We start from the raw sequence: 21,387 nt of genomic DNA on the forward strand, positions 1-21,387 counted from the left end.
AGTTCTTAACTAGCATCAGTTACATGTGATTGTGTTCAGAAGTAATGATTTTTGTCATTGATAGCTGACAATAAATAAGTATTAAGACAATTCAGAAGTGGTTTGCTTACAGCAATTTCAAGTATTCAGGCTTGTTTAGATGTCAGAAACAGCCTGGAGTGAAAATTAAGTAATTTTACTATTTAAACAAGTTAGATACTATGAAGAATTTGAAGTCACAAACATCTTGAATGTTACAATGAAAATGAAGACAAATGCAGTGCATTATCAGCACTAGGTGTCTGTGCTGATGTTGCTCATTAGTGGTCAAAAAAATGCAGCAGTGTACATCGAATGAATTCCTCTGTTGATAACTCTTAGGAACCAATACAATTTTTAACTACTGTAGTGGTATTGATAGTGTTTTAGTTTGTTCTATATTTTATTTAAATATATAAGTTGTTATTCAGTTAAATGTTAGTTTGTCTTTTTTTATATAACTTTTTAACTATTTCCATGAAACTTCAGCTAATTGGGGCAGCTGCTTAACTGGGCCAAAATGTACTGCTCCTGATGAGTCCCAGTTGACTGGAATCCACTATAATAATGATGTTTTGGACACTTTGATGTGGATTTCATTTGGTGAACTAGTTTGTGGTCTTGTGTTTAATTGGCTGCTGGCTTATTTTTTCTTTCCTGCATTTCTTTGTTGTTCTGTCACCTCCACCCACCCCTGTCCCAAGCAATATCTGACTTTTATTTATTGTATAGTTTGGGATTTGAAGCCATGGCCTTTGTCCATCTGGCCCAATATTGTTCATCTATTTGTAGTATTTATTTAATGCATCAATTAATGACTGCAAGAAATAATGCTAATCTTACAGAGTCCCAAGCCAGCCATCACTTGTGGTAAGGCTTGCATACTATAATGGGCTGCGAAACAAAATCAGGCACCATCGGTGACAATAGCACATCTTTCTCCGATGGACTTATTGCATTCTATGCATGTTTTTACCAGCAGGGATTGGAGCAATGCTACTCACCCTGATAGCTTCCAGTGCACCTGAACCCACAGTTATCATTGTAGATGAATGATCAGTATTCCAGTGAATTAACCCATGGCAAGCATCTGGCCCTGTCATTTTGTCTCTGGTTGTGCCCTTAGACCCCATGCAGATCATTTGGCAGGGGTATTAGCAGAGATTTTTAACCTCTCCCTGCTTTAATCTGAGGTTTCCATGTGCATTAAGCAAACATTACCATGTTGAAACCTAAGGAAAGCAGAGTAATGTCTTAATGACTACTGCCTTTTGGCTCTGCCACCGACCTCGAGAGAGACTGCTCATAGCATGCATTATCTCCAACTTGCCAGACAAACTTGACTTCTGACAATTTGGCTACTGTCAGAACACCATCTGACTGGCCCCACACTCTTCTTTGGACAATAAAGGCACCTACTGTAGCATATTGTTATTGACTACAGCACTTTCTTCAATAGTATAATTCCAAGCAAACCCATTTCTACTCTGAGACCTGAGATTGAGCACTTCCCTTTGCAATTGGATTCATGGCTTCCTTACTAACAGACACCTCTGCCATGATTATCCTTAACAGTGGTGCTCCATAACCCGGCTCCCTTTGCACTTATGAATGTGGTCAGATTCTATTCTAATCCCAGCTGCAGGTTTGCAGATGATAAAGCCATAGTTGGTTTTAACAATAACCCTTCTCCCAATATCAGCAAAGCAAAAGAGCTGGTCATTGACCTCAGGAAGTTGGGAAGAGGACATGCTCCTATTAACATCAACAGTTCTGACCACAAGAGCTTGAAGTTCCCAGGAGTGAACATTACCAATGGCCTGTCCTGGTCCAACCACGTTGACACTATGAACGAGAATGCTCACTAATGCCTCTACTTCCTCAGGGTGCTGAAAAAATTCAGCATGACATCTTAGACCCTCATCAGCTTTTATTGGTGCACTATAGAGCCTATCTTCTGTGGATAGTTAACAGCTTGATAGGGCAACTGCTCTGTATGTGGCCATAAGAAACTGAAAAGTGTTGTGAACATAGCTCAGCACATCACAGAAATCAGCATTCCGTTCATGGATTCTTGCTACACTTGCTATCCTGGCAAAGCAGCCATCATATTCAAAGATCCCACACATCTACCTAGACATTCTCTCTTCTTTTCCACTCCACCCCATACCTCCCAAAATCAGGGAGAGCAGCCTGAAAAATGTACCACCAAATTTCAAGGATGGCTTCTGTCCAGCTATTATTAGACAATTGACTAGTTTCCTCGTAGGATAAGATGGACCCTTAACCTCATATTCTACTTCTGTGGCTGCACTCTCCATAAATTCTGTTGGTTGCTGAAGTTTTTTTTTTGTTCAACTGTACTGATTATTCTAATGTAAGTCAATATTTTATGTTTTAATATGACATAGATATCATATGTTAAATATAATGCTACAGGTGTATATGAAAAATAAAGCTATTTCGAAGCTCTGAATAGGATATTTTATAATATATAGAATATTTTTCCAACCAGCAGTTAAAAAAGTGAAAAAATATTGTTACTTTGGGTATTCGATGAGATTCTTGCAACTGATGCAAAGCTGAAGAGCTTTTGACAATCTGGTTGCAACTTAGTTAAAGAGGGTCAAAGATCACCTCTTTTTACACTATTAAGACAGTTATGAGCTTTAAATATCAAGTGAAGAGCTTGGCCAAAACCACATTCAACTAGATAAAAGGCAGGAAATCCAATTTCAAACAACTTTGCTTTCTCCCAAGGCTGTGGAAACTTATTTTGAATATCACTAGTTATCCAGAAATTTCGCCTGCTGCATTTCAATTTTGCTTGAACTGCTATAACTTTCTAAGACATTCTTGCAGTGTTATTGTCAACATCATCCATATTCACCCCAAATAGATCCACCACCCAATCTAGAATGTGCATCTCCAGCAGGTCTATGAACCAAAATTCCATATCTTTGTGTGGTTGTTTGAAATGATCAAGATGTACAATCTTGCAATTCTATTTTAAGAGTGACCAGTAAAGGCAATTGCATAAATCTGCGACATCCAAAATTGCTGCTGAAAAGTTTGTTTTCCAAAGGAAGTGTTGATATGAGATTGCAGTTTTTTTGTTGTAATTGTTTAATAAATTCAGCTTTTCAAATGTACATTTGCAACATTTGTGACCCCTTTGCAATTACTTGGTTTTCTGCCTTAATTACTCATAAAGTGTGGTCTAATCTTCATCTAAGTCACAATAATAGACAAACACAATCTTCCTAAACTAATAATATATAAATAATTGTACTTTCATGTCATTATTGTTTAATCATTCACAGTCCAGGTTGGGAGAAGTATGTGAATCTTTGTATTTAATAACTGGTGGAACTTCCTTTAGCAGCAATAACCACCATCAAATGTTTCCTGTAGCTGCTGATCAGATTCGCACAACGGCAAGGAGGAATTTTAGACCATTCCCCCACACAAAACTGTTTCAGTTCATCAATACTTCTGGAATACCTTGCATGAACAGCCCTGTTCAGGTCATACCACAGCATCTTAATTGGGTTATGGTCTGGACTCTGACTTGGCCATTCCAATATACAAATTTTCTTCTTTTTAACCATTCTGTTGTTGATTTACTTTTGTTTCAGATCATTGTCTCATTGCATCATCCAACTTCTATTGAGCTTCAGGTGACAGACTGCTATCCTGACACTCTTCTGCAAAATGTATTGATACAATTTTGAATTCATTGTTCCTTCGATGATTGCAAACTGTCCAGGTCCTGAGGTAGCAGTGTAGCACCCAACCATGATGTTACTTCCACCATGCTTCATGGTTGGAATGAGTTTTTGGTGTTGGTGTGCAGTGCCACGTTTCCTCCAAACATAGCAGTGTGCTTTTCTGGCAGTAAGTTCAACCTTTGTTTCATCTGTCCACAGAGTATTGTCCCAGGACTGTTGTGGAACACCCAGATGGACTTTACAAACTAAGATGTGCAGCAGTGTTTTTATTTGGAGAGCAGTGGTTTTCTTTGTGTGGTCCTTCCATGAACACCATTCTTATTCAGTTTTTTTAAATAGTGGACACATAAATGGAGACTTGTGTAAGTTCTAGAGATCTCTGCAGGTCTTTTGATGTTGAGTTCTTTTTCACTTCCTTTGGCGTTGTACATTGTGTTCTTGGTGTGATCTTTGCAGGATGCTCACTCCTAAAGAGAGTAGCAACTGTACTGCGTTGCCACCATTTGTAGACAATTTATTTTACTGTGGACTGATGAACAGCTAGATCTTTAGAAATGCCTTTGTAGCCTTTTCCAGCTTCATGCATCTCTACAATTCTTCTAAGGTCCTCTGAAATTTATTTTGATTGAGACATGGTGCACAGAAACAGATATTTCTCGAAGAGCAGGCTTTGTCAGTAACCTGACTTCGTGTCTCTTTTTTACAGGGCAGGGTACCTCTACGACCCACACCTCCAAACTCATCTCATTGATTGAAATAACTGACTCCAAATAGCTTTTGTAGAAGGCACTACCCCAGAGATACACATACTTTTTTGAACCTAGACTGTAATTGTTTAACTCATGTACTCAGTATTGACGAGAAGTAGAATTGTTTGTGTGCTATCAGTTTAAGCAGACTGTGTTTATCTATTATATATTATGACTTAGTTGAAGATCAGACCAAATAATTGCAAAGGGTTCATTAATTTTTTCTTGCAACGATATCTGACAGGTAAAATGTGTCAAACTTAGCAGCGACAATTTGTTCTCCAACTGCTTATCGCTTAGAAATGCTACAATACCATCCCAAAGTGCAACAAAAGCAATGAAGCTAATTACCTTTTGATAATCATTACATCTCTGTATGAATTAGTAGCCATTATAAATCATCTTCATATTCCTCGCCAAGTTGTTGAAAAAGACTATCTAGAATTGCATTTGATTTGAAGTTGACTGCCCATACCACAGCAGCAAGGGTGTCATGTAAGCATCCTCCCAATTGTTTTTGCAACCGAATACTAACGCTGGGTGTCACAATGTATGCAAAAAACAGCAGGCACAGCACTTTCTTAAATGACTCCTCTGTATCTTCCTACCATTGAAGCAGCACCCTCATGTTGTGTAAGCCATTATATTTTCCAGTGGAATATTGTTTTCCAAGAAATAGCTGTTCTTCAAAATGATGTGCTCTGATTCATAAGTGTTGAAATAACAACAGTAACTGCAGGCAGAATCAATGATTTGCCTATATTATGTGGTTTGCTATCTTTTGCAATTAAATTTGAAATTCCATAGGATGTGTGTAAAATCTTTGTCTGTCTTAGCTGCTTTTTCTTTACTAAACATTTGCTTTATTGACAGACTTGTTTGAAAATTATCATGTAGTTTTTTTTAAGTAATCCAGTGTCTTGTCTTGCCCTTATATGCTGTTTGCTAGTGCTTCCTCAGTTTATATGGCCACATACTTTAGTTTGGAAGCGTAGTCTTACAGATTAGATACAGTGGCATTGTTTTGTCCTGTGGGGATGGAATAAAAGCATGGACAAGATGCTCATTGGAATATTGCCAACCATTTTTCTTTGCTGTGGTAGCCATGGGTAATCTGATATATCTTTTTTAATTTTAATTTTATTAATATATGAATGTATGTCTGTGTATGTATATATAAGTGTGTGTGTGTGTGTGTAAATAGTAATGATAACACAATTCTGTGAGTAATCTCTATAGAAGACTAGTAAATGACAGAAGTATAATATAATCACATGAAGAAATATCAGTACTGAATATACCTGTAAAAATAAAACTAGCTTTTTAGGCAGTAATTGTTAAAAAAATTAATTCTTCGGCAAATTTTTTAATGCTATTATATACACAAATTGTTTGTGGCAATGAAGCTTGTGTACACACGAAGAACTACCCTTCAAAATTTAATGTAAGTTGTAGTGGTAGATAGTGATGTAGTGGTAGACTTCATGCATTCTCACCTTTCTGCAGTTTAATTGTTTCTGGCAACTGACCCCATTGCAATAATTGCTGCCTTCATGTCATATTTTATAAGTGTTTTTACATTCGTGGGTTAGTGGAAGGCAAACAGAACCATCCTCCTGCTGCATATTCACTGACTGGCCTTGCACAATACTGCCCCACCCAATCTTCCAGTTTGTTCCTGAAACTCATTTTAATTAGATTACTACAAAATGGTCATGTCGAACTTTCCATATTAATCCCCAATCTAACCCCCACCCGTAGCATCATCTAGGATATTTTCTGATTAATTTCATTGAAGGTTCCAATTAAATTACCTAACATTTATTAATTTGCTTTTTATTTATATATTTTAGTAATATTTTATTAAGACATTAAACTTGTGGCCCATTCAGGACCTGAGGACCCCAGGTTTTTGTTATTTGCTTTGGCCCATATGAAATCCTGCATATTTACATATTGAGATACAGCAGGGAACAGGCCCTTCCGGCACTTCAAACCACACTGCCCATCAACTCCTGATCCCTCTCTTGTCTAATCATGGGACAATTGACAGTGACCAATTAACCCACCTGCCGGTACATCTTTGGGCTGTGGGAGGAAGCCAAAGCACCCACAGCGGTCACAGGAGAATCTCCTTACAGACAGCGGCAGGAATTGAACCGGGTTGTTGGTACTTTACAGTGCTGTACTAATCAATATGCTACAGTGCCACCCCATTGACCTGCAGGCTTTTCATGGTGAGAACTACTGATCTATCTCAGCATGACCTTGACATTCTTGAGCCTCACTGCACTTTCTCTGGAACAGTAACATTTTATTCTGCACTCTGTTATTGTTTTACCTTGTAATGTTGTTACACTGTCATAATGATATGTATGAAAAGTAAGCAAGGCAATTTTTTTTCACAGTACCTTGTTACATAACAGTGTAACGCTTGGGGCTAACGGTGTGCGTTTATCTAGGGGGAAAGCCGTTCACCCACCCAGATCGTGTCTCTGTAGAATCCTATAACAGTAATAAAAAATTTGTCAATTTAATAGATTTCCAGATGTTCCATATAGGGAGTGCTTTCATGACTCAGAATTGCTTTTCAGATCCTTTCCATTTAATAGTTAAATATAGAAAAGTCTCAAAGTTAATTTCACCTTTTCAGGTACTCGGGCTGGTAGAAGGGCTTTTATTTTCAACTGGGTGTACTGAACAATATGGTATTCCTCAACTGGAATCAACTACAAAATTGTTTCAGTTCAGAAGTTAAAGATTGGTGTTGCATTGGAATATGTAACTTGCTATTCTTTGGGTAAAATCCTCCAACGTGGTGATGAACAGCTAATAGTTTTAAACAGAATTATGCATTATTGTCTGTATTTGGTTGCCATTATTGTGAATGAGCAGAATTGTGAGAGATTTTGATACTGAAATAGTTAAATTTTATCAGGTGCATCATTACTTTTACATTACTTTTCAGTTATTGCAAGCACATACATTACTAATAGTTGCAAACATCCATGTGATGAGTTTCTTTTCAAATTCCAAATGCTGAGTGTGTTTATTGATGGTTCGTGAGTGGAAAGGGTGAGCAGTTTCAAGTTCCTGGGTGTCAACATCTCTGAACATCTTTGCTGGGCCCAATATATTGTTACATTTACAAAGAAAGCACATCTGCAGCTATATTTCATTAGGAGTTTGAGGAGATTTAGTATGTCACCAAAAACTAACACATTTCTACATATGTACTCTGGAGAGTATTCTAACAGTTTACATCATTGTCTGGTATGGAGGGGCCACTGCACAGGATTGGAAAAGGCTGTGGAGAGTTGAAAACTAGTTAAGCTGCATCATGGGAACTAGCCTCTAGCATTGAAGCCATCTTCAAGAGACAATGCCTCAGAAGGGAGGTATCCAGCATTAAAGACTCACATCACACAGGACATGCCTTCTTCATTTTGCTATCATCAAGGAAGAGATACAGGAACCTGAAGTCACACATTCAACATTTTAGGAACAGCTTCTTCCTCTCCACCATTGGAATATTTCTGTAAATGTATTTCTGAATATATGTGAAATTTCCCAAATGAGCAATGAACACTGTATGTATTTATGTAAATGTAATTTATAGTTTTTTAAATGTATTACACTGTACTGCCACAAAACAACAAATTTCACACTGTCAGTAGTAGTAAATCTAATTCTGATTTGAGAGCTTTTTAAGGATGTTTCAAGATGTAGCAAAGTAGGCATGCAAATAGGAATTGTCTTTTGAATGTAATGTTTTACAACTACCAGAGTTGGATAAAATAGGAATATTTTCTTAATTTGAAATTGTTGAGCTACTAACCACTAGCATACTAGATCTGAAATTAAATGACTACATACACAAATAGTTTTTCTTTTAAATTTTCATTCTTTTAGTTTGAACTGACATGATAGAAGAAGTAGTTTTTCCCTTTTTTTTGCAGCTATGTGGAAACAGAATTTCAAGAACAAAAGTGTTAATCTGGCTTTTGAGGAATGGGTTATTTTACTAAAGAATAAACAGAAGATTGAAATGGGGTTAAAGAGAGAAAACTTAGATCTATAAAATGACAGAAAACAGATGCCAACTTAAGTTTGCTTCATTTGTTTAAAAAAAGTTGTTAAAAAGAATAATGATCAATAATGTTCATTGATCAAAAAATGAGTCTTGCTACTTGACTCTCCATAACTGATAAGAGTTTTAAAAATGCTTCCAAGAAACTTACACTTGGTCATATACTTATTAATAATTCAATTATAAGAGAAAGACTATTCTTGGTGTATTAATGCTTGTTAGTACAATGTAACTTTGATGGAATATTTCTTATTATGTCACTTTTTCGAGCTTTTTCATTAGTGACAACAGCTGATTTTTTTTTACAATATTTTTATTCAGAAGAAAAAAAGATTTACAGAGCGCAACACATAGATGCATCTCAACATAACTTGTGTACATTCACATATTGTAATAAAATTGATCAAAATGTTATAGCATATCACATAAAGGTATACCACTCTGTAATCAAAAATTTAAAGATAAGTCATACATCATAAAAGAAAATTTTTATATTAAAAAAAGTCAACCCGCTACCAACTACCAAAGAAAAAAAGCTGATGGATGATAATGGATAATTAGAAAAAAAACATTCGCTTAAGAAGAGAAGATAAAAAATATACATAAAAGTCTGTGCACTGTTAAACTTTATAAATTGGAAAAGTAATTTAGGAAAGGTCCCCAGATATCATAAAAAGATTGTTTTGAATTTAAGACTGAGCAGCGGATCTTTTCTAAATTTAAATAAGACATAATATCACATAGCCATTGAAGATGTGTAGGAGGGGTAGACTCCTTCCATTTAAGCAAGATTGCTCTTCTTACTAAAAGAGGGGTAAAAACACTAAAACCTGCAGGTTAGTATTTAAAGTTATATCTTCATTTGCAATAATACCAAACAAGGCAGTAAGGGGATTTGGGTCAAATTGGACCCTAAAAAGTTGTGAGAAGGTATGAAATACTTCCCGCCAAAACTTTTCAATTTTAGGGCAAAGCCAAAGCATATGAATTAAAGAGGCATCAGCAGAGTTGCATTTATTACAAAGTGGAGAAACATTCGGTTAAAAACTGGACAGCTTCTGTTTAGAAATGTAAGCTCTATGAACCACTTTAAATTGTAGAAGAGAATGATGAGCACAGAAAGATGATTTATTAACCCATTTAAGAATTTTATTCCATCTATCATCAGAAATCTGACAATTTAGGTCATCCTCCCAAGCTTTTTTTATTTTATCTAAAAAGTCTTGTCTAGAATCAATCAACAAGTTATAGATACGAGTAATAGAGCCATTAACAAAAGGTTTTAAATTTAAAAGACAGTCCAGTAAATTTTTATCAGGACCTATAGGAAAAGTAGTTAATTGGAAACGTAGGAAATCTCTAATTTGAAGGTATCTGTAAAAATGTGTTTTTGGGAGTGCAAGTTTATTTGACAATTGATCAAATGAAGCAAGAGATCCTGAGATAAACAGGTCCCAAAAACACTTAATACCTAGTTCGTCCCAATCTTTAAAGACTTTGTCAGTCATGGAAGGGATAAAAAAAATAATTAAGGAGAATGGGAGATGATAATGAAAAATTCGCTGAGCCAAAAAATTTCCCAAATTGAGCCCAAATCCTTAAAGTTTGCTTAACAATTATGTTATCTGTTATTTTATTTGCTGAAAAAGAAAATGATCCAAGAAGAGAGACAATAGAGGCATTTTTTACAGAATTAACTTCTAAGGAGACCCATGATGGGCAATTTTTATGATAAATATAGTAGGACCAGAAAGTAATATTCCTTATATTGGCAGCCCAATAGTAAAACCTAAAATTGGGTAGGGCTAATCCACCTATCTCTTAATTTCTTTGTAGGTAAACTTTACTGAAACGAGCTTGTTTATTATTCAATATAAGATGTTAAAATTGAATCTAAAGAATCAAAGTAGGTCTTAGGAATAAAAATAGGTAAGGCCTGAAAAAGATATAAAAAATTAGGAAGAATCTTCATTTTAATCTAATTGATTCGGCCAATTAGGGATAAAGAAAGAGGGGACCATTTAGAAATATAATTCAATAAATAATTCAATAAATTTTTCTTTAAATAAATTCTTGAAGTTTTTAGTAATTGTTACAACTAGATATGTAAATTGACTTGTAACAACTTTGAATGGAAATTTGGCATTTGATGACATTAGGTCATTTAAAGGAAATTAACCTTGTATCCTGAAAAAGAACTAAACAGGGAAATTAAAGAAAGAACCAAAGGTAAAGAAGTTTCAGTGTTAGAGATAAAAAGTAAAATATCATCAGCGTATAATGAAATTTTATGAGTCATACTTTCCCTTAATATACCAGAAATGTCTTTAGATTCTCGAAATGCTATTGCTAAGGGTTCTATAGCTAAAGCAAAAAGTAAAGGACTAGGAGGGCAACCTTGTCTAGTTCCCCGCTGTAAATTAAAGGGCTTAGAAATTTGGGAGTTAGTAATAACCTGAGCGGTAGGAGACAAGTAGATTAATTTAACCCAACAAATAAAATTAGGCCCAAAATTAAACTTTTCTAAGGTCTTAAAAAGGTAATTCCACTCAATCCTATCGAAGGCTTTTTCTGCATCTAAGAATAATATACACTCTGATATTTTTTTGGATGGTGAATATATCACATTCAATAACCGACGTATATTAAAATGTGAGTAACGATTTTTAATAAATCTTGTCTGGTCATGTGATATAATGGCAAAATATTTTCGAGCTAAGATTTTGGATAAAATTTTTGCATCAACATTTAATAAAGAAATCGGTCTGTATGAAGAACATTCAGCTGGATTTTTATTTTTTTTAAGAATTAGAGAAATAAAAGCTTCATAAAAAGATTGAGGGAGTTTACCTGATTTAAAGGACTCTGATAAAGCAGAGGATAAATAAATAATAAATAATAATAAATAATAAATAAATAAAAGTTTTTTAAAACTCCCCAGAAAAGCCATCAGGTCCTGGGGTCTTACCAGAATGTAAAGCACGTATAGCCTCAGCCACTTCTTCATTGGAAATAGGCTGATCTAACTGTGTTAGACTATCAGCAGACAATGTAGGAATGTTGATATTATTGAAAAAAGCATTCATATAGGTATCATCTGAAGAAGAGTCAGACTGATACAACTTAAAGTAAAAGTCTTTAAATACGTTGTTAATTTCAGAATGGTCGAATATCTTAGTTCCATTATTTTTAAAAATTTCTGTGATTTGACGATTAACTGTAAAAGATTTTAAGCGATTGGCTAATAAACTACCAGTTCTATCCCCGTGAATGTAAAATTGAGTTTTATCTCTCAACAGCTGTCGTTCAATTGGGTAAGTCAGCAGAAGATTATACTTGGATTGGATTTCAATACGCTTATTATATATACTTGGATCTGGAGATAGGGCATACTTTCGATCAAGATCATTTAATATGGCTACTAGGTCAGACCTTTCTTTGTCAGCTTTTTTCTTTATATAGGTAGAGTAAGAGATAATTTCTCCACGAATATATGCTTTAAAAGTATCCCAGACTATATTACCAGCAGTATCTCCTTTAAAATTTTCTTTAAAGAAAAAAGTAATATGGTTTTCCAAAAACTTTAGAAAATTTTTATCAGATAACAATGATAAATTAAAACGCTAACTTCTATTTGGTATAGAGTAGACAGGTAATCTTAAAGCCAGAAGCACAGGTGCATGATCAGACAAAGCAATCTCCTTATAATCACAGGATCGTACCAGTGGAAGCAAGTTTCTATCTATAAAAAAAAATCAATCCGAGAGTACATATGATGAACCTGAGAGAAATATGAATATTCCTTTCCTTGGGGGTGTAAAAAATGCCACACGTCCAGAATACCACATTGAAATAGAAAAGATTTAAAAAGTAGGACTGAATTATTGGTGTCAGGGGTTTTACTTGAAGAGCGGTCTAATATAGGGTCAAGCCAAAAATTAAAATCTCCACTACTAAGGAATACTGATTCAAATCTGGCAGAAAAGAGAAAAGACGTTCAAAGAACAAGGAGTCATATGTATTTGGAGCATATACATTCACAAATACGATTAGTTTATTCTCAAGACTACCCGAAACAATAACAAAGCGCCCATTTGTATCAGAAATTACATTATGTTGAATAAAGGATACATTCTGATCAAACAGGATAGAGAGGGTGATTGATCTAGATTGAGAGGGTGAGTGAAAATGTATACCCTTCCATCCTTTGAAAGAACGTGAAATATCATCTTTACGAATATAGGTTTCTTGGAGAAAGATTATACAAGTTTTAAGTTTCAGGATATAAGAGAAAATCTTACTTAGTTTAACAGGGTTATTTAGACTTTTCACATTAAAACTGAGTATATTAATAAAAGAATCCATCAAGTATCCTTTAGTAATGTATAAAAGGTAATCACAGACATGTAGATAGTGAATAATCAAAACAGTAAAAACATCCAATCAGCTTTCTGGAAGAACCCATTTCCCCCCTCCCTCCCCCCAAAAAGAGAAATCAGCCAAGGAAGGCTGAAGACTAAATCTAACGCTCCCAACCCAAAACTCCGGTAGTTCCAGAAAATATATATGTGTAGCTGTGCTGAATAAATGATTGTAAATAAACAAATATATATATATATACACACACACACACACAAAAACAAAATATCAAAGTAAATAAGTTCGCTATATATGAAAAAAATCATGGGAAAATATAAGTATTAGACTTGGTAAAAAGGAAAGACAGATAAGGAAAATCAATAAGTAAAACGACATATACTCATGGGTGCAAAAAAAAGGAGTAAAGAAACAAATTGAAAATAATTAGAAAGGGAAGTGGTTTAGCTGGTTTTATAAATGTTAAACATGCAATCCTCAGCAGGTTTATTGGGTTCTCCCTGCCAAACCTGTGCATCACCTGTCACAATCTATCAACTCCCATCTTGGCATAACCATGAGCATATCATCACCAGGACTGTAGCTGTTCAAGAGGGCAGTTCCCCACCATCTTTCCTAATACATTGGGAATAAGGAATAGACATTCGTTAAGTCATGGACATGCATAATGCACAGATGTAAAGGAAGCAATGGAATATTTTGAGTCAATTGAAAAGGATTAAAACATGAGTGCATTGCATGACCAGAGGCTTGCAAAATTGGTCAGCAAGGCCATAGAATTTAAGAGACTAGTGCAGGGGTTGAGTAGGATTCAGTAAAATTTGGAATCTGAAAAATGTTGGTGTATGGACAGATATGAAGCTGAAAAGAGGATGAAAAGCATTTTTGTAGGAAGGGACTTGAGCAGTTGCATCAAGATGGATGACACCATTTCGTAACTAAAACATTAACAATTTGTATTCAAATGTTAACTATGCTTGGGACCTGATAACTACAAATTAGGTGGTTAAATGTTGCAAATCATATGTTTTAACATATTTTTAATGAATTTATTTCAGTGCTGGTCCAAAAGGTGATAATATATACGAGTGGCGATCCACCATTTTAGGCCCCCCTGGTTCAGTTTATGAGGGAGGAGTTTTTTTTCTGGACATCACTTTCTCATCTGATTATCCATTCAAACCACCAAAGGTAAGCTGTAGTACCTCATGAACTGTATCCACTTACAAATGATTAATGGTTGAGTATGCTGCCCAACACTGATCTAATGAAATTCTGCCCGAATATTTAAAATATAATATGAAATCGTTTTGAGCCTGTGCCAAGTACTTGGATATCGCAGGCAATATGTTTGTAATCATTCAAAAATTCATACATCTGAAATTTTAATTTTAATTAATAAATTTAACACAGATCAATGTATTTTTTTGATAACAGCATATCTCTGAGGTTCAGGGAACTTCAGACTGTTCCATCTGTTGCAAACCTAGACTAATTTTTTAAAGTTTATAATTCTGGAATGGATTAACACTTTCAAAAGTATGGTTGACATAATTTATTCAGTCTCTGCAGTTTGGATACAAATTGCAGAAAATAAAATTGTGATACTTGGAAATACTCTGCTTAAGTGGATGTCTTTTCTCATGTTTCATAATTGGATTTAATGGAATCCATTAAATCACTGAAACTTATATTTACAATTTCATAAATTTGAATAGTAAATTTAAAAATAAGCCACTATCCAAACATAAGCAGGCAATGAAAGAAATAAAAAGCTAGAATTTGTGCTAATTGCTTGAACCAAGTTTACCATTAAATCACTAAGGTTTTTATTTGTCCATGTCTCTTTGTTTTACTCATTTCTGTTTTTAATAGACAAGAAACAATTTTTCAGTTAATTGTAGTTCTTTTTATTTTGTGATTGAGAGAAGTTTCTTGAGTCTTCAAAATTATTTTGAGATTGATGCTACTTCAGTGAAAAAGAAGCTCCTTAAAGGATAACTGCCTACAATCTTGTGTTGATTTTCTTTGCCAAATTCTATACAGTTTTCCACTTTTTCCCCTTTACTTTTTTGGTGCTAGAAGCTTCTATTGTGACAATATAGGTGGTCTGAGCATAGCTAAAAGCTTCATTGCAGTGAGAATTACCTCAGATGAATAGTGTTGAGAGTTTTTGAAATGGTTGAAGAAATATCACTTTTTTGTTCAAAGAAAAGATACAAGGATCCATCAGTAATTCACAGTGTGTTCTGTTTAATCTCAACAGGAAAGTTTCTGAAATGAGGAAATAATTAGTGGTTTCTTGAATAGGTATGGATTGATGAGAGAAAACCATCAAAAATTAGTTTAAGGCCAGTCGTGGCTGGCTAACTTGATTTTTTTTTGATGAATTAAGAGAGAGTCAATTGAGGAAATAAAGGTTGATGTGATGTCATGGACTTGGCATTTGAGGAGCAGATACATAATAATCTTGCCATCAAGAATACACCCCTTGAATTTAGGGGCTGAAGCAGCAGGGATAAATAAAATTTCCAAGTTACAGGAAGTAGGAGAAGGAGTGACAAAGTTTCTGCATCAGAGAGAAATTCAGTGGAATTTCCCAGGGATTGGTGCTTGGGTGGTCTGACAAGAGATATATACAAATAATGAGGTGTTCTGAGAATCAGAATCAGAATCAGATTTAGCGTTACCAGTATATGTCGTGAAGGGAAATATATTTGTTGGCAGATGGGTCAAGAGCTTGGGTGCACAGGAGTATAACTGACAAGAGAATCAGAAGTACCATGAGGAAGAACTTTTTACACAACAGTTAGTATTTGGAAAACACTGCCATAGGTAGTAGTGGAAGTAGTTTCAATTGTAACATTGAAAAGTGAATTGAATCAGATTAATATCTAAAAGGGAAGCATTTATAGGACTGTGGGAGTTTAGAACCTCTTTCATAGAGCCAGTATGCATTCATTGGGCCAATTATTCCTTCTCTGCTGTATCTTTTCTGTGATTTCCCAAATATGAGCTTTAAATAGGATTATTTTGGATGTTTATATTGTGATCACATGACCCTGTTGGACATTGGTAACGTAGAGTACTGTAAGTCCGTTAAACTGGTTAATTGGCAAGACCAATGGCGGGGATGCTGCCTTCCTTCATTTATTGCATGGACATGGCCCTTGTGCTTCGGGATCACCTATTGTGGTCACCGATGAAGAAGATGCTGGAGCTGGTTGTGTGCTGGATTTTGTACCGGGTTGGGGAATAGCCCCTTCCATTGGTGCTGCCCCCTAATGTTGGTTCAGTGCTTTCCCCCGGTATTGGATTGGTGGAAGAACAAGCTGAACCAGGCCAACTCAAGGACAGGGTACGTATTTTTTCACTTTGTGACTTTTTTTTCTAAAATCATAATCATATGTGCCCCAGAGGGACATTGATTCATTTGCCATATAACAATCACAGCACGGAAACAGGCCATCTCGGCCCTCCTAGTCCGTGCCGAACTCTTAATCTCACCTAGTCCCACCTACCCGCACTCAGCCCATAACCCTCCACTCCTTTCCTGTTCATATACCTATCCAATTTTACCTTAAATGACACAACTGAACTGGCCTCTACTACTTCTACAGGAAGCTCATTCCACACAGCTATCACTCTCTGAGTAAAGAAATACCCCCTTGTGTTTCCCTTAAACTTCTGCCCCCTAACTCTCAAATCATGTCCTCTCGTTTGAATCTCCCCTACTCCCAATGGAAACAGCCTATTCACGTCAACTCTATCTATCCATCTCAAAATTTTAAATACCTCGATCAAATCCCCCCTCAACCTTCTACGCTCCAATGAATAGAGACCTAACCATTTGCGTGTGCTGTTGAGGACCCATGACTTCGCCTTCAGAGCAGGTGACAAGGCAGCCCTAACAACAGCAAAGGCCAAACTGTCCTGGGTCATCAGAATGGCAAAGTGTAAACACACCCAGGAAATCCATAGCCACTTCCAGGACAGTGGTGACACACGCACATGTGGAAAGGCATTCAGGACAACATCACCTGACTGTGCGGGTGATGCCTCCCTCCCAGATGCGCTGAATAACTTCTATGCTCAGTTTGGGGCGGAAAATGGCGTGGCTGCGAGGAAGTTCACCCCTCCTCCAAATGACCAGGTGCAAGCCTGTTAGGGTCAACCCACGGAAGGCTGCTGGACCAGACAATATTCCTGATAGAGTGCTTAAAGGATGTGCAGACCAGCTAGCAGATGTTCTCACTGACATCTTCAACATCTCCCTGAGCGGTGCCACCATTCCAACGTGCTTCAAGGCTTCCACCATCGTCCCCATGCCAAAGAAGTCTTCAGTGTCCTGCCGCAATGGCTACCATCCCATTGCACTCACATCCATCATCATGAAGTGTTTTGAGAGGCTTGTCATGAGGCACATCAAGACCCTACTGCCCCCCCTCACTGGACCCCCTGCAGATTGCGTCCCATCCCAACCGCTCAACAGATGACGCCATTGCCATCACACTCCACCTGGCCCTAACCCACCTGGACAAAAAAGACACGTAAGTTCGAATGCTGTTCATAGACTTAAGTTCAGCATTCAACACAATCATCCCTCAGAAACTGATTGGAAAGCTGAGCCTACTGGGCCTGAACACCTCCCTCTGCAACTGGATACTAGACTTCCTGACTGGGAGACCTCAGTCAGTCCGGATCGGAGGCAGGATCTCATTTTTACTGTGTACTGTACCAGCAGTTATGGTTGAAATGACAATAAAATGTGACTTGTTTTGGCCGTATTCATGTATGGTTGAATGATAATTAAACTTGAAACTTGAACTTCTGCCCTAACAATAGTCTGCTCACTAGAAATGCTGATCTAATGGCCTGGTATACATAAAGCACTGTAACCTGTCTGGATTCTTCACAAATGCTCTGTTTCCATTAGTTTCTATTTTCATTTCTATAGGATGGTGGTCATGCTACAGTCCATTTTGCATGTTGAAATTACATTCCTAATCAATTAAGTTTAGAATTTGTTCTATTATCTCAATTGGCATTGTGAGATTTAAATATTCTTGAATTTAAGAGTACTGCCATGGTATTTTATCTTTTTAAAAATTTCCTTTTTCAACAAGCTCTCCTTTCTGTTTGGTCTAGTTTATGGCATTACTTGCATATCGTCTTTGTTGCTGTTGATGACGATATTAAATTATGTGATGCTGAAAACAACTGTTCTTGCCTGCTATCTTTAGGTAACATTCCGGACCCGAATCTATCACTGCAATATCAACAGTCAGGGAGTAATCTGTCTGGATATTCTGAAAGATAACTGGAGTCCAGCTCTGACCATTTCAAAGGTTCTACTTTCTATTTGCTCACTTCTGACAGACTGTAACCCAGGTAAGTAAATGATGTCCCAAAGAATCTGAGAGATGACTCTTCACATCTAAATCATTTGAGATTCTGTGCATCTTGTGCATTATTTATTTTAAAATTAAATGTTAAAACTTATGTTGGCTGTTGACTGGATTATTAAACTTGAACCGTGATCATTTGCCTTTATCTGTTGAGCTTGGCAACATGCTTTCAGAAGCTTTAGTCTTTGGTATATACTAGTGGTCGCCAACCTGTTGATCACGATTGACTAGTCGATCTTTGAGACTTTCCCAGTAGATCCCGAAAAAAAAATGAAAAATAAATACACAAATACCGTTGAGAGATATTGTTTCTGGGTTATGGAGTTTTAGTTCCGTTCTTTCTGCCCAGTGCACATACGTGTAGATTCCCCGCCATGCATAACAGTGTACTTTAGTGTCCCCAACCACCGGGCCGCGAGGAAATGATATGAGTCAGCAGCACCTTTCCTCATTCCCCGTCGTGCTCACTGTTGAACTTGAATACATGCGAGGTCATTGCCCAAGCGTGTCAGGGATCACTGGTTGGCCTTGGGTAACCGGCTGCTTTGTGTGGCCGGCGGGAAGTGCCATTGCTACCGGCCTGGAGCACGGACAGATGGGTGCAGCCTCAAAACCTGTTTAGCACACAGAATGTTCGTGGAGAACCTGGTGCTAAAATACTTGCAGGCGACCTAATTCGGGCTCAGGGTTTCATAAGCAGCAGAGTAGCTACCTAGCTGCAATCTACTGAAACAAACTTTTGTCGGCCAATAGATCCTACAAGGGGGGCAGACATGCGCCCTGTCGCACTCCTTGCTCGGTCGGTCACTCTCTCTGGACTGCGACTGCCGCGGCCCTGGACAAGGCGGCTGGTGGACGGGAGGCTGTCTAATGAGGCAATGAAGCCCTCAAAAGTGATTCAGTATCTTGAGTCCAAGCACCCTGCACTTAATGACAAACCCGTTGAGTTTTTTCCAGTGAAAAAAACTTGAGCAAGCGGGACAGCAGCTGAGAGCCACGTAAACTAAATTGTGGAGTAGACTGGATATAAGGAATCTGCTTCAAGTATCGCTGTATTCCGGTCGCATTTAACACCTCCCCCCCCCCCCCACCAGATGGCCAGTCCGTAAGAATATTATCAATACTAAACCAGTCCGCAATGCAAAAAAAAGGGTGGTGACCCCTGGTGTTCATACATTATTTCTAGTTCCGGGTTGCGGGATTTTACTTCCAGTCTTTCCTGCCCCGGTGCGCTTGCGTGTAACTAGTCGATTTGGAGTTGATCTTGCCTTTCACTAAGGCTGAGGTAGGGGATCTTGGGCTTAAAAAGGTTGGTGACCACTAGTATACATTGTTATGCTTAGTTATCTACTGACATTGAGAGTCAATTTAAAAAAGATATCCAAATGTAATTTTTATTACTGTTTTTCAAAAGCTTTAAACAAATTGCCATCTTTATTTGTATAAATTGCAAATACTGATTGCTTAATATGCTTTCATCCTGCTATCTGGGGGTGGTTGTCCATTGGCAAAGGTGGCACAACTATAATATAAAAGTAAAATGGTTGCAGTGGTGTTGAAAACATGATGTGAAATGATGCCACTGTTTGAAGTTTTGCTACACATCAAATTCTTACCCCTCAGTTTGTCCTTCTTTCACTTGCTTGTTTAATCAATTTTCTTCTTTTCTCATCATCATCTTGCATAATTCCACTTGGTCTCTGTTTGCTATTCACCATATAGAATAATTTAAAAAAACACTATGACTGTATAGGCTTGGATCTAGTCAGTGGTGTTAATGAGAGCTCAGTTAGAATTGCAATCCCTGCACTTTTTAGTGAAGAAATTTAAATGTCAATGTCTGCTTCAAAAATATCCTCAAACTATCAATGTGATCACAAGTGTGTACTACAATCCTGTAGACATGGGCATACCTAAGTGTGGAATGCGACTCTATTCTTTCATTAAAAAATTGAGGTGCTTGGGGGACTGAGATGACAGAGTTTTGAAGGAGTTGCAGTTGGCTGATTTAATTGTTGCCATAAGCAGTCATGATAGTAGTATTACGGTTTTTGCATTTATGTGATAGTTTGCATCAGACTTAGATCCAAACGTTTGAGTCTGTGGAAGTTCAGACTTTCCTAGAGTTTTGGTCTAAGATATTGCACAATAGTACATTCTGTGGAAAATAATACATTCTGTGGTTGATTTCCAAATAGGTGAGTATGTATAACAATGAATGTACCTTTTGAATTGGATGCATACTAGAAGCTCTTTTGCAAACTTTGTAATGTGCAGTAAAGAAGATAACCAAGAGTAATGAATATTACAGACTTTGTCTAGAATGTTGTCATTGCAGCAAAATATGTAAAAACTCACAACAAAGTAAAACCTTTTATCAGGAAATGCAAGGCAATTCTGAAATGTGTATCTACGTATGATGTTGCATGGTGCAAAATAAGTTATTTTGTTGGTCTTACAGAAAAGTAAAATCAGTAATTTGGACTTCTGTTAACTGCTTCATGAATATTTGAAGTTTTATTGCAATAAATTTATGTTGGTAAATTCAACTATTTTTCTTAATGTATATGAAAGGAAAAATTCTTGGAACCTTTTCTAATTGGCAGCTTTTGTTTTAAGATTTAAGGTGAAGTCTTTTTTTTGATGTATTGTTATATGTAAATTGAAGATATTTTCTCCAAGCTTCTGAGGCTATTTTGATGATGATGTTGGTGTTGATCTTTATAGTGTTGTAAATGACTTTATAGTTACAGACATGCAAAGTCATCACATTGTGTGCTTTCCTTCATGGTATAGACATAAAGAATCTTGTACTTCATTTTGTAATATTTCTTTGTCTTGCATATATGCATTTGTGTTATTTGTGTTATGGTTTTGAAGTTACAAGTCTTGTGAAGTTTTATAAGAAAACTACATCAATATTTACCATGGAATATGCCATGCCAGCATTTTCTTGTTAGCCAGCAATTGGTGAGCTCTTCCCATTTGGTGTGGTTTTGTCATTTGTTTAGCCT

General features: G+C 36.6%; 1 protein-coding gene across 4 annotated transcripts in view; it reads left to right on the top strand.

The window, feature by feature from the left end:
- ube2e3 (ubiquitin-conjugating enzyme E2E 3 (UBC4/5 homolog, yeast)) overlaps nucleotides 1-21,387 on the top strand; it is a 132,339-nt gene that overhangs the window by 104,961 nt on the left and 5,991 nt on the right. For 3 of the 4 annotated variants that reach the window (XM_059966789.1, XM_059966787.1, XM_059966786.1), the window contains exons 4-5: nucleotides 14,024-14,156; nucleotides 18,209-18,356. In XM_059966789.1, coding sequence (XP_059822772.1) covers nucleotides 14,024-14,156; nucleotides 18,209-18,356 — 281 coding nt within the window. Of the gene's footprint in view, nucleotides 1-11,987; nucleotides 12,014-14,023; nucleotides 14,157-18,208; nucleotides 18,357-21,387 lie in introns of those variants that run through there. The other variant, XM_059966790.1, reaches the window with a different exon arrangement.

The sequence above is a fragment of the Hypanus sabinus genome, chromosome 4 (assembly GCF_030144855.1).
Source record: "Hypanus sabinus isolate sHypSab1 chromosome 4, sHypSab1.hap1, whole genome shotgun sequence".
Taxonomy (NCBI): domain Eukaryota; kingdom Metazoa; phylum Chordata; class Chondrichthyes; order Myliobatiformes; family Dasyatidae; genus Hypanus; species Hypanus sabinus.